Here is a 17,539-nt window from a genome sequence, read left to right on the forward strand (position 1 = left end):
ATAATAATAATAATTGGTATTTGGGGAAAGGAAATGGCGCAGTGTCTGTCTCATATATCGGCGGACACCTTAACCGCGCCGTAAGGGAAGGGATAAAGGAGGGAGTGAACGAAGAAAGGAAGAAAGAGGTGCCGTAGTGGAGGGCTCCGGAATAATTTCGACCACCTGGGGATCTTTAGCGTGCACTGACATCGCACAGCACACGGGCGCCTTAGCGTTTTGCCTCCATAAAAACGCAGCCGCCGCGGTCAGGTTCGAGCCCGGGAATTCAGGATCAGTAGCGGAGCGCCGTAACCACTGAGCCACCGCGGCGGGTTCAGATGATTTCGCTAGACGCCGTGTCTAAGCACTCGTTGCCTTTCGCGGTGCAAGCCGCTTCGTGACTGTGACAGAGGGACCTGTTTATTAATATGCCTGAACGTACTTTGCCATAGTTTAGGTTTCTCGTCCGTTTTGAATATCATTACATGCGATGCCTTAGATGAGCAACCATCAAAAGAAAAGAGATGAAGACCACTCCATATGCTAATATGTTTAGTACTCTGGATGGAGTTCTTTATTTACTCTGCTGCAAAATATAACTTATGTGCTAGTTGGTGCTGTGACATTGACTATGGTAATGACTGCTATAAACAAGGACTTGGAGGACACCTTAGTATCATTAGCTGTGAAAGTGCGGTAGCATAAGAACCTCGTTGTGAGCTGCTATGCACGACATTGCCACCTACTAACTGTGGCAGGCGGCTCTTCCGTGTACCAGCCTTGGCAGGTGGCAAAGTGTGACATCGGCGGTGGGTGCGGAGACATGGGAGTCTTGTACTATCGCATAAAAAATAATAAAACAACGAACTACCGATAGCAGCAGCAGGGCACCGTGGCATAACCTATGTGCATTGTTCGGCGGCCCCATCTCCTGCGGTTGTGATGAACGAGATACGTATATTCGGGACAAGTTACAGGGGCCTGGTCACAGCCGGAGAAAAAAAAAAAAAGACTGCGCACATTTGGTTGATGGATAACAAGCTCTGCTAGCCTCCGTTACAGTAGTTCGCGAAACAAGATTTTATAATTCCGGATAACTCGTTTTATCATGTTGTGCGGCCAGTCTGCTCCAAAACTTTGGCGCGTACTGTTGCTTGTGTCTTCCGTGACTGGCACTGTTTACCCGGGCGGTTCAAATGCCAACTGATCGCTGGACGGACAACGGTGTTGTTCGTCGCCCTAGCAAACACTGGCTGTCAACGGAACGCGGTATAGCGGTCACGGACGTCTGCCACAATCTCTTCAACTGTTGACAGTGTTCGGCGTTTCAGTTGCGCTCAGCTTTGTTTCGCCGATGTCAGTGCACGTTATAGATCCTCAGGTGGTCGAAATTATTCCGGAGCCCTCAACTACGGCACCTCTCTCTTCCTTTCTTCTTTCACTCCCTCCTTTATCCCTTCCCTTACAGCGCGGTTCAGGTGTCCGCTGATATGTGAGACAGATACTGCGCCATTTCCTTTCTACACAAAAACCAATTATTACTATTATTATTATTTAAAACCAGACACCCTTAGTCGTGGCGTTCAGAGTGCCCTTAAATCCTGGCACGTTGTTGCTGTGTCCTCATTTCTCACGTGGCTTCGCGACCACATGTTGGCCGTGCCGTTGTCTCTGGCAACAGAGTGCAACAGCTCATGAAGGCGACCTCATTTACGCTAGGGGCGCCTTGATCGGGCGAGTTGGTTCGTCATGACGAAACTTGTGGCGCTTGAAAGATGCAGCCAGATATGAAGTTGACGACACTACTTCGTATGTGCCCGTGTATTTCTAGCGCTACAAGTTTCGTCGTGGCCTAAACTTGTGCTGCGCTGCTCTTAGATGGTAAGGAAAAAACCGCATCGATGTGTCAGGCTCGTCGCTCAATCGGGGAGGACATGATAGATTGCGCCTCTTTTTTTTTTTTTTCGTCTTTCGCGTAAGCCGACGTATGGCTTCGAGGCAGCTGTTTTCTTGCACCACACGAAACGAGGAAGTGCAGGAATATAAAATAAATAAATTAGTGAATAAAGCGGACAAAGAAGCCGCGCTCAGAGCGTAAAAGATAGTCTGGGCCAGTCTTCTATGAATTCTTTTCCCGTGTCTTGATAGGTCATTCACTTCAGGGTGATACTAAGGAAGAAAATAAATTTTGAGAATGGAGAGAGCGATAGAAAGGTCAGTACTAGTCGACACTTCCGGCTGTGTAGAGGCCATGATTGAACATTCTCCGTTCGTGGTCATTGCTTATCGTTGTTGTCATGTGTGGTGAGCTCAAAAGTCTGAAATATTCGCTCATTGGAATCGGCGCGCGCGATGCCGCGATCTTTCGACGCGTCCTGCATTTCGATCAAAATGGCGTCTTGAAGAATAACACGCGTATTTTGTAGAAGTTACGACACTGCGTGTCTCTATAGTGTTTACGTGAACCCGGTAATTAGTCCTAAGTAATTAGTTGCTAATGAACTCAATAGTCTAATTGCGCCAGGCTACCGCCATCGGCGCGGCGGCGTTAGTTTCAAGAGCGCACAGTGAACCTGAGAGTCTTTTTTTTTTGTCTTGTTTTCTAAACAGCGCAGTTACGTAGAACGAATAAACTGCGTGGTCATTTTTATTTTACTGTATTTTCCTTAGTCCGCATCGAAAATGTCACAGTTAGACGGCCGGCCCCATAGTACCACTCGAAAGCCAAACCTCTTACGGAGTGTTTGCAGGCGTTTACTAGTTTACGTATTAAACGCAAGCAGAGTTCTTGTGAGACTGCTTGAGTCGTTTAGTAATTTTCGCAATTGTCTGTGTGCCGTTAAGGCTTCTCCACACATATCTGTCCATCTGATTCTATTCCTGCCTCATACAGTTTATACTCCCCGTTCACATTGTGCATATCCTACACTCTAAACAGAAAGGAGTGAAAAGGGAGCAAGTTGTATTCTGGCATAAAAGGGTGTTCGCGCTAGAGGGAAGCTCACTCCCCCCTTTTACTCCCATATAGGCGTATTCGTGTTCAGAGCGCACGGTGTGGCGTCTTCTGCCTTACGGTTGGCGCTCGCCCTGCATCTTGTTTTCGGTCCTCGCTTTATTGCGCCAGATCCCATTTCTTTAGTTTTTGCCGTACGCAGGCCGTTCCGTTTTCAGCTCATCCCCATTCTTTAGAACAGAAGCTTGGGCGACTTGCCGTCCGTGTGTCTTCCTTTCTGTCCCTTTTCCTCTTGGCGTTGTTCACCACAAGGCTTCTTCTCTCCTTAGTAACCCTTCGCATTTCCCCCCATCCCTTTTCTCACCGTAATAATAATAATATAATAATAATTGGTTTTTGGGGAAAGGAAATGGCGCAGTATCTGTCTCATATATCGTTGGACACCTGAACCGCGCCGTAAGGGAAGGGATAAAGGAGGGAGTGAAAGAAGGAAGGGATGCCGTAGTGGAGGGCTCCGGAATAATTTCGACCACCTGGGGATCTTTAACAAAACGGGATTTTTCTACGTCTAACTTCCCCGCCTCGCCTCGTTCACTCTCTCTCTCTAGTCTGACATGAGTTTATGGGGCAAAGGAAAGGCTGCTGACACCCGTGGCAGTAACCGCGTGGACATACGTCCATATATATCCAAAGTCCTGCTTCTCGGTTTGACCCCTACTGGAAGCTGCTCACGGGTTAGGCATTCCATGGATTCAATTTCAGAGCCGTTAAGGCTTTCACACATATATCCTTTGACATTTCTTATTTTTCCAGCGCACGCGAAAAAGCACTATATCGCCGATATCGCGTGGTCGACGGGAACCGCTGATTATTCTGTTTGTATCGTAAGGGCTGTGTCGGTTGCAAGTAGCCTCTCGCTGTCGGTGCCGGGGAATGAAAGTTTCTTCGCTGTGCCGGTAAATTCGTCAAACCGGGTTTTGTTGCGCAGCGCCACCTGCTTTGACGGGGCGTCTAGGCGTAATGATCCGCTGCCGTCTCAAATGTGCGCCTGCAATCTGTAGTCGTGGTTAAGGCGCTCGACTACTGATCCGGAGTTCCCGGGTTCGAACCCGACCGCGGCGGCTGCGTTTTTATGGAGGCAAAACGCTAAGGCGCCCGTGTGTTGTGCGATGTCAGTGCACGTTAAAGATCCCCAGGTGGTCGAAATTATTCCGGAGCCATCCACTACAGCACCTCTCTCTTCCTTTCTTCTTTCACTCCCTCCTTTATCCCTTCCCTTACGGCGTGGTTCAGGTGTCCAACGATATATGAGACAGATACTGCGCCATTTACTTTCCCCCAAAACCAATTATTATTATTATTATTATTATTATTATTATTATTATTATTATTATTATTATTATTATTATTATTATTATTATTATTATTATTATTATTATTATCTGACACGCACTTTCCCCACGGCACTCGTGCGTCGGCTGTAGCCGTGGCTACCCACATTATAGGGGCTACCTACATGATACCATAAGGTGTTATACAGCAGCCAAGCTGGAACAGTGTATCCTCTTGTTACAGTGTGCATTCGCTAGCTGACAAAGCTGGTACACCGATCGTGCCGTTGTGGCAGCAAGCGGGTCCTAGCGCGAAACAAGAGGCTGAAACGTATCTAGGCGAGACACGTGTACCGCTGAGAACAGATAACGTACGATCTGCAGCCACGTTTACACGAATGCGACAGAAGTCGAGTCGAGTCCACTTTTTCAACGAAAGTGCAAAATTGTAGAAGAAGTAAGTAGAGGACGAGTCGAATCTTTCCTTCGCAAAACCCGCTCTTCCTCTCGAAAAATCGACTCAAGCCGCATTCTGTCGCATTCATGTAAACGCGGCTTATCAGGGTAACATAATAGATATCGACAGAAGAAAAACAAAAGCTCGGGGCTGCCGAGAGTAGTGTGGGACCGCATGTAATGACAGCGGCTGTCGAAAGCATAGTGTGGGAGCGAAAAGTAGCAGATCAGTAGAGAAGGCATTTCTCCTGCAGTGAGAGAAACTTGGCTGCTGCTGATGATGGTAGCAGTGATGGTGATGAAAGAAACTTGGCTGATGATGACGATGATGAAAGAAACTTGGCGTATCATTATGACATCGATGATGGTGAAAGAAACTTGGCTGATGATAATGATGATGGTATGAAAGCTCCATCGCAGCGCCCCACCTCCTCTAAGCCTCGCGTCAGTGTCGTACGAAAGCGGAGGAAAAGGACCCACAGGGCAAACCTGCGCGACCTTCGCACATTCCGTGGCAGCGCTTTGCGTCAAGAGGCCGGGCGACGGTCGCGTTAGCGCCTTGTCCTGTCCTGTTCGCTGTTTTCTCCTCGCGGTGAGCGCAGCTCAAAGCCACGCAGTGAGCGCGGTAAAGCTGGCGGGCAAAGTTCTACTCCCCCATAAATTTTCCACGTGTTCACGAGCCACCGAAGCCACGCGCTGTGAAAACACGACCGCACGACGGCTGGCTGGCAGGCAGGCAGGCAGTCCAACTTGATCTCTTAAAGTGCACGACTCGCTGCGGCTCGTGGAACAGCCGAAAAAAACATACGCGCAACCAATCACCGCTTCTTCCGCCCTTCTCTTTCCGTCGGACACAGCGGCCCCTGAAGCGGCAGCCTTGTCAACAGGCTCGTCGTGTATTGAACGGCAGCGGGCAAACGCGGGACATTCCTGGGGTGGTTCCCGTTTTTCTCCAGACCACTTCTCCGCAGACACGCTCCGTTGGCTCTAGCTTGGCCCGAGGCCAAGCGTCGGCGCCCGGTTTGTCGGCCTTTGCAGTGCGTGGCGAGTCCCGAACGTTGTCCCCCGGGCGGACGAAGCGTTGATCAACGTGCGCCCAGACAGCGGCGACGAGCAAACGGAATGCTCCGAGGTCTTTGCCTCCTGACCGCGCGAAGCTGCCATATTCGAGCGTCTATACAGGTCGTGTATGGACTGAAGGTGCCTCTGCGGTGTGCGCAGGCTGCAGGCGCGAGTCGCTGCAGTGAGCGCCTGACGTAATGCTGGCGGTGCGTAAGCGTATCAATCGTTTTTTTTTTTTTTAAAGAAGAAAACCGACGGTGCCCACCCTTCCTTACCAACCAATCCTCTCATCGATCTCCCTTTCGTCGGGAAGAGATTGAAAGAGCCAATGCGGACCACTATGCGGTGTGTGTGCGGTCGTCAAAAAGAGTTTTGGCGAGCTCCGTGCTCGGCCGTATATATACTACGTAGCTCTCTTCTACGCGTTGCCCTTTTCAGATGTTGCACATTCACGCTATAGGCCCGCCGTGTTTCACAGAAAACGAATCGTATATACTTGAGACAGACAGGTGTGCCTCGGTGCGTATAAAGCCCGGTTTTTGGGGTTGTTGGATCGGTTCTCCTTTGCCTGCAGTTTTGATCCCTGGCTGCCAGAATTCGCGTTTGCTTCGCGGCCTCGTTGCCATCTTTCTCTTTTATTCCGTGCAGGTTGCGATGTGTGGTCAGTGAACTGGGTGAGCGCGGAGTAATTTCGCCCACGCGAAAAATGACAGCTGTCTTCTTCCAGCCGACGTGTGCTCGTTGTTGCGCGATTCCCAAGTGCGGCTTTGTGCTTACTGTCCCCGAAACGACGATAGCTGGATTGGGACGATGAGCGAGTAGTGAGGAAGCGGCCCAAGGTTTCTTGGCATCCTCGTCAGCGTCATCAGGACGCGTCGGCCTTTGCTGTATTGGAGCGTTCATATATGTGACCGCGTTCTCAGTTCGCTGGCGCAGGTCTGTCTTCCCTTTTGGCTGTGCACGTTTTCTGCAAGAATTTCGTGAGGGTACGCGTACAGGGCTGTCCTTTCGGTCTTCTGAGTGGATGCTGTCCGAAGATGTGCACGAGTTTGGATGTTCAGTCAGTGACAGCGGCAGCGCATATGTGCATGGCAGTGCTGGTCGTTCCTCGGTGCGTTTGTAGGTCCTTGAATGTGCTCCAAGGAGAGGTTTAAATTGGCCTTGATTGATGAAAATACCAATTTCTGTACACAGAATAGGGCACTGGAAATGCGTTCGCTGATGAAAGACAGGTGTTGCCACGGTCCCGCAGCGATGACGTCAAGTGAAATGTTTGTTGAACGGAAGAGAATGTTACAGGGTAACGGGTGTATCGCAAACGCTAGTGCGCACTTCTATCGCAAAAGGAACAGGAAAACAAGGCAAGCAGGAAGGATTACAGGAGCCAGCACGCGACACGAGACAAGCTACGAGTGGACGTCGGCCTGCACTGCCCGAAGGAGTGTTGAAACAGCGCAGAACTGGATAACAGTAAAGACCAGACCAGCGGATGGTGCGCACGAGTTCACGCCTGGGGAATGGATAGCAAGTATGGTAACAACATGCGCGACAAGGCTGGACATGCGCCCTCGTGGCCTAATGGATAAGGCATCGGTCTCCTAAACCGGGGATTGCGGGTTCGAGTCCCGCCGAGGGTAGGCTGTTCTTTTTTTTTAAATTTAGCCCAAAGGGAGATGTAAGCGTTCTATGATCAAACCAATTCCGGACAGGCCGCCATTGGAACCTAAGAGTTCTACACAGACCTGTACAGTAGCCAATGTAATCAGAGCGCTAATGAGAAAGACAGCAGTGGACAGCAATGCGTCATCCCGCCAGTAACGAAAGATGAAGTAAAGAAAGCCTTAGAAGCAATGAAAAGGGGAAAAGCAGCTGGGGAGGATCAGGTAACAGCAGATCTGTTGAAGGATGGAGGGGACATCGTGCTAGAAAAACTAGCCACCCTGTATACGCAATGCCTTATGACCTCGACTGTACCAGAAGCTTGGAAAAATGCAAACATTATCTTAATTCATAAGAAGGGAGACGCCAAGGACTTGAAAAATTACAGGCCGATCAGCTTACTATCCGTTGCCTACAAAGTATTTACTAAGGTAATCGCTAATAGAGTCAGGGCAACGTTAGACTTTAATCAACCAAATGATCAGGCAGGCTTTCGTAAAGGATATTCCACAATAGATCATATTCACACTATCAATCAGGTGATAGAGAAATGCGCAGAATATAACCAACCTCTATATATAGCTTTCATTGATTACGAGAAAGCATTCGACTCAGTGGAAACCTCAGCAGTCATACAGGCATTGCGTAATCAGGGGGTAGAAGAGCCTTATGTCAAAATATTGGAAGATATATATAGCAACTGCACAGCTACTATAGTCCTCCATAAAGTCAGCAATAAAATTCCAATAAGGAAGGGCGTCAGGCAAGGAGACACGATCTCGCCAATGCTGTTCACCGCATGTTTACAGGAGGTATTTCGAGGCCTGAATTGGGAACAGTTGGGAATAAGAATAAATGGAGAATACCTAAATAATCTCAGATTTGCTGATGACATTGCCTTGCTGAGTCACTCAGGAGGTGAACTGGAAATCATGATCAACGAGTTAGACAGGCAGAGCAGATCGATGGGTCTAAAAATTAACATGCAGAAAACCAAGGTAATGTTCAACAGCCTAGCAAGGGAACAACAGTTCACAATTGGCAGCGAGAGCCTAGAAATTGTGCCGGAATACGTCTACTTAGGGCAGGTAGTGACAGCTGATCCGGATCATGAGAGGGAGATAACTAGAAGGATAAGAATGGGGTGGAGCGCATATGGCAAATTCTCGCAGATCATGAGTGGCAGTTTACCAATTTCCCTCAAGAGGAAAGTGTACAACAGCATAATCTTACCGGTACTCACCTACGGGGCAGAAACGTGGAGGCTAACGAAAAGAGTTCAGCTTAAGTTAAGGACAACGCAGCGAGCCATGGAAAGAAAAATGATAGGCGTAACGTTAAGAGATCGGAAGCGGGCCGAGTGGGTGAGGGAACAAACACGGGTTAATGACATCCTAGTCGAAATCAAGAGAAAGAAATGGGCTTGGGCAGGGCATGTAATGCGAAGGCAAGATAACCGCTGGTCTTTAAGGGTAACGGAGTGGGTTCCAAGAGAAAGTAAGCGTAGCAGGGGGCGGCAGAAGGTTAGATGGGCGGATGAGATTAAGAAGTTTGCAGGCAAAGGGTGGATGCAGCTGGCAAAGGATAGGGTTAATTGGAGAGACATGGGAGAGGCCTTTGCCCTGCAGTGGGTGTAGTAAGGCTGATGATGATGATGATGATGATGATATCGTTGGACACCTGAACCGCGCCGCAAGGAAAGGGTAAAGGAGGTAGTGAAAGAAGAAAGGAAGAGAGAGGTGCCGTAGTGGAGGGCTCCGGAATAATTTCTACCACCTGGGGATCTTTAACGTGCACTGACATCGCACAGCACACGGGCGCCTTAGCGTTTTTCCTCCATAAAAACGCAGCCGCCGCGGTCGGGTTCGAACCCGGGAACTCCGGATCAGTAGTCGAGCGCCCTAACCACTAAGCCACCGCGGCGGGGCAACTTCTTCCCTTTTGGCTGTGCACGTTTTCTGCAAGAATTTCGTGAGGGTACGCGTACAGGGCTGTCCTTTCGGTCTTCTGAGTGGATGCTGTCCGAAGATGTGCACGAGTTTGGATGTTCAGTCAGTGACAGCGGCAGCGCATATGTGCATGGCAGTGCTGGTCGTTCCTCGGTGCGTTTGTAGTGCCTGAATGGGCTCTAAGGAGAGATATAAATTGGCCTTGATTGATGAAAATACAAACTTCTGTGTACAGAATAGGGCACTGGAAATGCTTTCGCTGATGAAAGACAGGTGTTGCCACGGGCCCGCAGCGATGACGTCAAGTGGAATTTTTGTTGAACGGAAGAGAATGTTACAGGGTAACGGGTGTATCGCCAACGCTAGTGCGCACTTCTATCGCAAAAGGAACAGGAAAACAAAGCAAGCAGGAAGGATTACAGGAGCCAGCACGCGACAAGCTACGAGTGGACGTCGGCCTGCACTGCCCGAAGGAGTGTTGAAACAGCGCAGAACTGGATAACAGTAAAGACCAGACCAGCGGATGGTGCGCACGAGGACACGCCTGGGCAATGGATAGCAAGTATGGTAACAACATGCGCGACAAGCCTGGACATGCGCCCTCGTGGCCTAATGGATAAGGCATCGGTCTCCTAAACCGGGGATTGCGGGTTCGAGTCCCGCCGAGGGTAGGCTGTTCTTTTTTAATTTAGCTCAAAGGGAGATGTAAGCGTTCTATTTCGCAATAACAATAACAATTGCTTTTTGGGGGAAAGGAAATGGCACAGTATCTGTCTCATATATCGTTGGACACCTGAACCGCGCCGTAAGGGAAGGGATAAAGGAGGGAGTGAAGGAAGAAAGAGGTGCCGTAGTGGAGGGCTCCGGAATAATTTCGACCACCTGGGGATCTTTAGCGTGCACTGACTTCGTACACAGCACACGGGCGCCTTAGCGTTTTTCCAACAAATTTAGTTTCGGTCGGCCACGAGCATGCAAATTAGGGTTAGAAAAAGAGACGCCCTATACGGTACTTTGTGTGCGACCGAACGGCGGCGGTGCGGACGGAGGGAATGAGACGTTGTGAGAGAGCCAATACAATTATTAGCATGGGTATGGTACTTAGTATGTAGGGGGTCAGCGTCTCACAGCGACACACGGGCTACGAGGGACACCGTAGGGGAGGGTTGCTGATTGACAACGACCTCCTGGGTTTCCTTAACGTGCGGTGACATAGCGCAGCACACGGGTGTTTTTCTTTTTTTTTTTAATTTAGCCTCGGTTGAAGTGCGGCTGTTGCGGCCGGGTTTGCGCGACTGATATTAAAATCGATAGAGACTATGAACCAACGGATTCGTTGTTACTTGAGTGTAAGAAGGCTTACGCGTCGTCGTGACATAATGAGCATAATATTGTTACCATCAACGCTGCTATACGCTCTGCATAGCCCTAAGGTTTAGTGAATGAAAAACATAGAATAACAATATAAACAGGGAAAGTTTCAAGAGTCCGCAAGTTTAGTGACTCCCCCCTTCCACGAAAAAAAAAAAGTAGGAAGAGTTGGCAAGTTGGTAATTCCGGTGCGCTCGGTTCCAGCACGGTCTCAGAAGCACTGCCAGTGTGCAGTGGCTCCGATTCCGTACCGTCCATTGTACCAGCGCCGGAACTCAGGTCTCTTGCAAACTCTTCATTTGACGGCGCTCATGGTGCTCGAAAGAAATGTGCCCTCACGTGCTGTTGATGGGGTCGGTGCTGGGGCGTTCGGCGCCGCGGTACAGCCTCTTCGTTTCGTTGACACCACCGCCGCTAGCGGCGCTTTGGTCGCCGGTTCGTTGTCGGTCCGGCGAAACCAGTTGGGCGCTAGGAGGACACGATGGGCGCCGACTGTCGGCGCACTCGTACACGCAGTCCGGGTGCCATCGTACGAACTTGTGCGCGGACAGCATGCTGCCCGCGTGGTGCTTGCGCGAGTGTCTTCTACAATCTGTGTAGGGCTGCCTGAAAGAAGGCGGGCCTTGCTCTCGAGAGAGTGTTCGCTCGGCGGGGTTCTGGCTTCGGTCAGGCGTGAAGACTCGCTCCTTCGTCCCTCCCACTGCTTGAATTATGCATGCCGAAAGCAGCGCGCGGCTGTAGCCTGAGCTCTATTTTTAAGCGCGACGCCCCACGGCGGCGGCGTGTAGTATAATCACACGGCCGCGTTACTTGCAGTGACAGCATGCGGATACGTACTGCTATTTTCACTGCATAGCTGCATATCTATTTTGTTTGCCCGCTGTACACTACTACGACGACTCCCCCCCCCCCCCATCACAGGAAGGGGTTAAAACAGATTTCAGAAGGCCGGATTCCTTTGGCGGAGTGAATTACTTACGTTGTGTGCGTCGCACGGCGGCGGTTGGTATGCGAGTTTTGGTGTATATCGCTTTCGCCAGGTCACGATTCCTTCTCGCCCCCTCCTTACCTCCTCTTCGCTGATTGCAATGCAAATCGCACTGACTGTGCGCTTGAGGAAGGGTTCGCCTCAGCGGCGTGCCATACTCGGCCTCTTCGGGCACTGCGTTCGATGGTCGGGCCCTTGAGCGTATGCTGTGGCAAGGCTTCTAAGGCGCTTTCTCACGCGGCAGCCTTTGAGGCCTCCGCCTGTAAGGTTAACGCTCGTTGCGGTGATCGTGCAGCAAATTCGTTGGAACATCGATGTTATGTTCGATTTCTCGCAGTCACAGCGTGCGGGTAGCTTTGCGACGTGTAGTCCATTTAAAAAGTTCTTAAGCCACCGGATCTGCTTGTAGGTCGTACGCTGTAGCTCGATTGTAATCTCAAGCGCTGGCTATCTGGAGTGAGGTGAACGTTCCTCATCAGCATATCAGGGCTTTAATATGCGTAGGGAGCTATACTACTAATAATAATAATTGGTTTTTGGGGAAAGGAAATGGCGCAGTATCTGTCTCATATATCGTTGGACACCTGAACCGCGCCGTAAGGGAAGGAATAAAGGAGGGAGTGAAAGAAGAAAGGAAGGAAGAGGTGCCGTAGTGGAGGGCTCCGGAATAATTTCGACCACCTGGGGATCTTTAACTTGCATTGACATCGCACAGCACACGGGCGCCTTAGCGTTTTTCCTCCATAAAAGCGCAGCCGCCGCGGTCGGGTTCGAACCCGGGAACTCCGGATCAGTAGTCGAGCGCCCTAACCACTGAGCCACCGCGGCGGGGCAGAGGGAGCTATACTAGTTTTACGAGCGTCGGTACATGTGTGCTATAGTTTGTAATTGCTGAAACAACAAGACACACTAGGATGAGGACAGCAGCCGGTTTCTTCCTCAACATCAGCTGCTGCGTTGGTGCATCTGGCAGGCTTTAGCTGCGCAGTGTTTGCAGTGTCGACTGCGAGAGGGTAGAATACTCGCCTGCGTCGCTAGGTGTCTAAACGCATGGCTTAAAACGAACAGAGCACTCCGCTCACTGGCATGAACTGCTTGCTCTAATAATGACACATCGCGTACGGTGTGACAGCGAGCTTATATAGAAACTGTTCTCTGTAATCTTACAAGGAACGGAACTTAAGACCCATCGGGGTCGGTGGCCTTATTGCGAGTTTTTCCCCTGCTTCGAAAACCAGAAAATAACTGACGGCGCCGAGTATACGATTGGAATATATGTGACGCGTTTGCTTCACTTTAAGCCCCGGCTTTATAAGCTCTACTCTATTTTTTCGTTCTTTTCACTCTGTCAGGGTTTATAAGATTGTGGCCACCCATCTTCTTTTAGTCCAGTTGGGGATTAACTAAAGGAGATAAGGATGAAAGAGAAAAATTCATAGGTACTCCTAATTCCGTTATGTGCTGGCAATACGATGGCATTAGCAGCGGTTGATGCCTTTGCCAGAAGTGGCGTCACTTCCGGTCTGGAGACGTCGCCTCCGGTCTGGTGTCTTCACTTCCCTCCAGCCAATAGGAATGCCCCGGTCTGGTGACGTGAGTTTCCTCCAGCCAATGAGAATGCGCCGTTCTGGTGACGTCACTTCTCTGCAGCCAGTGGGCGAATTTCATGATCGACGGCGCATATTGGCCCCTTGGGGCTTTTCATGCTGTCGCATTAATAGGACGAACTGATAGAAAAATGTGGCGCGCGGTAAAGTGCAGCGCTCAGTACTGAGTATTTACGGTGGTGGATCCGTTATATGACGTTGCAGGCCCGGCTGACTAGTCGAAGCGCCATGTTTAACCAGGCCTTAGACTGAGCGGAGAGATGGAAGAGAAAGGGGAAAAAGGGAGCCTGGACGCCTTTATTTCGTCTCCTTTGTTTTGTTTTTTCTTTCGCGATGTCGTAAGGTTGGCGCAAGGACGTTTCGCATTTCCTCGCCTCTCCCCATCATCACAATGCGGCGGCGCCCAAAGGCTCCCGGGGATGTCAAGACTGCTGCTGCTGGTTCTGCCACCGTGTCGCTCCTCGCTAGCGGGAAGCTGTTAAAGCCAGCCGGGTGTGTGCATTGGCGGAGCAGCCAGCCGCGCGGGACGGAGCTGATACATAATACAGGGCGGCCGGGCATGACCACTCGTCACTTTGATGCGGCGAGGATGCACCCCTTTCCTCGACTCACCCTTTTCCCCTGCGCGCATGGCTACGTGCAGACCTATTGGTTATGACGTGAACGGCGCAGAAGAGGATAAAGTTGGGAAGAGGTAGGAAAGGGAACGAATAAAAATGGAGAGGAAAATAAATTTCGAGGCTGATGGAAGTTCCCTCCAGTCTGAGTGTGCTTTTCCAGCTTTGCGACGGAAGACGAAATTCGACACGCTTCGCGGTATACTGGGCGTGATTGATATGGTGCGCTGGGCGCCGACGGTCCGCCTCTTGAAGGAGAAAACGAGAGAGGACAGACAGAGAGAGGGGGGGGGGGGGAGAGAAGGCGGCGTGGAGATGAAGCGGCCAGGATTCTCAGATTTCACGTCTGGCTGAGCAGCAGCAGCAGCAGCAAATCTCTCTTCTCAAGAATACTGCCTCCCGGTTACGCGCATCGCGCCGCACGCAACGGAGGAGGAGGAGAAGGAGAGGGAGGAGGAATGTCTCCTTCTTCAGCAGCGCATTTTCGCCAGCGAGCCCCTGCATGCGATGCGCCGCGTGGAAATTACAGGAAACGCGACGATTTCGCTTGCGCGGAGGCGGCTTGCGCAACGCGTGCATTCGGAGCAGCGATAGACGGACGATAAACACTGCGTTTGTGTGTGTAGAGACGTAGAAGATGTTCGGAGGAAAGCAGAGAAAATTAGAAAAATGGGGGGTGATGGATGTATTCGTTAGGGATTAACCTAGAGTGTATCATTTCTTGGTAGTTTGGCGACAAGGGCCTAACGCGGCGCTCTGGTTTGCATGGCGCGAGTGAAAGAGAGATGTGGCAACACGCCTCGTTAAGCGCGCGCGACAGCCGATGGCAACGAGCCAGCGCTCCCTGGAATCAGGGCTCCGCTCATTGAAGAATAAGTAGAGCAAAGGCGCATGATTCTTCTTTCGAGTCTTCGGTCAATTCGCGAGCTATCCTTTTTTTGCACTCCGATGGACACGCTGGTTGTCGCTGCGAGTTTAGGTCCTTCGACTTCTTTATTGCGGCCTTTTTGCCTGGTCTCTCGGCTGAAATAGAACTAGATTTATGGTTACGGCCTGTGGGGCAATTGGGACCAACTCGTTGCTGTACTGTGGGCGTAGCGAAGTCATGTTTATTGGAAACAATATCAGCTATATCGATGCGGTTAGCTATAGCGCAGCGTATAGTCGAGTCGTTTCTGTAGCAGAGAACGAGTCGCTGTCGTAGCCATAATTTTAGCCGGTGGGAGCCGGAGCACTGGTGCCTACGTATATGCTTTCGGGAGCAGCTGCGCATGATGGGAGCCCTGTGCGGTTTGTGAACAGCGCACATATGAAGAAAGTCGACGGGAGGTGATTGATGGTGCTTCATCCATCCAGTTAGCCACTGGCGTACGCGCCGTCACGTACATACTGCTTTTCAAGGCAGTATGCATATGAAGACTGGATTTTCGAGGTAGTACTCTTCCTGCGGTGGTTCTGTTCCGCGAATGGGCGCTCCCAAAATTGGCGGCTAGAAGTCGAGATGGTTAGCTCGAAAAGGCTGGATGTCCCTATACCTAAGAGAAACTGAGTACGAAGGACTAGAAATTACAGCCACGAAACGGCGTCTATTTTACTCACCCACCGAGAAATCGTCGTTATCGTCATTATTTTCGTTTCGTTCGCTGTCAAGTGGTGGCGCTTCCTTCGTCCTTCTTTTAGCGTTCACTGCGAGCTCCGCTTCCGCACTCAGGGATGCGCGCTTACTAACGCTGATCGTCCCGTGGTTCATAAAGTGTATAAATAAATTGTGTATTAACTGTAACACTGTCATGATGTAGTGTTGAATTTGGGGGATCAGGTGCATCGTTTGAAACAGGTACGATGATTTGCCTCGTTGCTTGTCACACCCGTTTTACAAAGTTAACCTGAAGCTTTATGGTGGGCTCACGGTGATGTGGTTTTGTCTGCCAGTACAGAAAAGGAAAAAACGAGCCCAGGCGTAAATTGGCCCAGCCCCGATTTTTGGAATGGGAAAAATCCAAATTTCGATGCCCAGCTTGCCAGATACACGTTTGATTTTCTTTGTTTTCTGACTGCCAGTGACGGACTGCTTCTGCTCGAAGCTCTGCGACAACGTTCCTTAAACGACTGTAGACAGCAACTGTATGCTTCCATGTTTTCTTATCTCAAGTGATGAGTTAGACATTAATATGCGTGGATAACCCCGTGACAGTGGCCTGCGATCGCGAAGCAATTTATGAAGGAATTTCTTCTACAAGCCGTTTAGGTTTCATCACAGCTGTGACGTTTAATTGACCCTTAAGCCACGTGAGGCATGGAAAGAAACGGCAGTATAACTCTCATTACGTCTTTTGTGTCATTCCAGCTCTAGAAGTAAGTTGGTTTAAGCGTCGCAGTGAATTAAACGTATACTCGTTTTTGTTGCAGTTTTCTCGTGCCTCACGTCACGTAAACGTCAGCTACACGTCACCGCCTTCATTCGGTCCGTGAAACCGAACAAGTATAAGAGAAGAAATTCAGTTACAAATTATTTAGCAGTCGTAGGGAAATACCACGCGGCGATCTGTGCATTGTAATGTCTAACGCACCATTAGAAAGAAGAAAACAAGCAGCTAAATTTAGGTGTATATAGTCATTTAAACCTTGTTGAGACGCCGCTTACGACCATCACGTGCTTAAAGCTCTTCGGGTCAAAGAGCGTGGATGCACGGACATGCATGCGATCGAGGCGTGCGAATGCCTGCGTCAGGCGGGCTGTTTTGCGCCCGAGCTTTCCTCTCCTCGTTCGCCTTCAAGGCGCGAGACAATGGGAGCCGGTGTGTTTTCTGGAGGAAGATGCCCGCCTCTTGCCGGGATCCCTGTAGACAGTGCGCTTTGTGAGCATCTCTGTCCAGCACAACTTTCGCGCTTACTCACTTTACGCACCTGTTTAGTGTGGTCATCATCATCGTCATCAGCCTGACTACACCAATCCAATCCAATCCAACCCACTGCAGGGCAAAGGCCTCTCCCATGTCTCTCCAATTAACCCTGTCCTTTGCCTGCTGCGCGCACCCTATATCTGCAAACTTCTTAATCTCATCCGCCAACCTAACTTTCTGCCGCCCCCTGCTACGCTTACGTTCTCTTGGAATCCACTGCGTTACCTTTAAGGACCAGCGGTTATCTTGCCGTCGCATTACATGCCCTGCCCAAGCCCATTTCTTCCTCTTGATTTCGACTAGGATGTCATTAACACGCGTTTGTTCCCTCACCAACTCTGCCCACTTGCGGTCTCTTAACGTTACACCTATCATTTTTCTTTCCGTGGCTCGCTGTGCTGTCCTTAACTTAAGCTGAACCCTTTTCGTTAGCCTCCACGTTTCTGCCCCGTAGGTGAGTACCGGTAAAATACAGCTGTTGTACACTTTTTTCTTGAGGGATATTGGTAACCTGCTTTTCATGATCTGAGAGAACCCGCCATATGCGTTCCACCCCATTCTTATCCTTCTAGTCATTTCCCTGTCATGATCCGGATCAGCTGTCACTACCTGCCCTAAGTAGACCTTTACCACTTCCAGCACCTATTTGCCAATTGTGAAC

General features: G+C 50.2%; 2 protein-coding genes and 2 non-coding genes across 5 annotated transcripts in view; 3 read left to right on the top strand and 1 right to left on the bottom strand.

Moving 5' to 3' along the window:
* The window catches only part of LOC144098576 (uncharacterized), a 37,760-nt gene extending 26,395 nt beyond the window's left edge, over positions 1-11,365 (bottom strand). Inside the window, exon 1 of the mRNA XM_077631329.1 lies at positions 11,103-11,365. Coding sequence (XP_077487455.1) covers positions 11,103-11,317 — 215 coding nt within the window. The 5' untranslated portion in view covers positions 11,318-11,365. The remainder of the gene's footprint in view (positions 1-11,102) is intronic.
* The window catches only part of Oatp30B (Organic anion transporting polypeptide 30B), a 211,298-nt gene that overhangs the window by 1,898 nt on the left and 191,861 nt on the right, over positions 1-17,539 (top strand). The window lies entirely within an intron of this gene.
* Positions 7,349-7,421, top strand: TRNAR-CCU (transfer RNA arginine (anticodon CCU)). The gene has a single exon. It is a non-coding gene; the product is annotated as a tRNA-Arg (tRNA).
* TRNAR-CCU (transfer RNA arginine (anticodon CCU)) lies at positions 9,991-10,063 on the top strand. The gene has a single exon. It is a non-coding gene; the product is annotated as a tRNA-Arg (tRNA).

This window comes from Amblyomma americanum, chromosome 7 (genome assembly GCF_052857255.1).
Source record: "Amblyomma americanum isolate KBUSLIRL-KWMA chromosome 7, ASM5285725v1, whole genome shotgun sequence".
Classification (NCBI taxonomy): domain Eukaryota; kingdom Metazoa; phylum Arthropoda; class Arachnida; order Ixodida; family Ixodidae; genus Amblyomma; species Amblyomma americanum.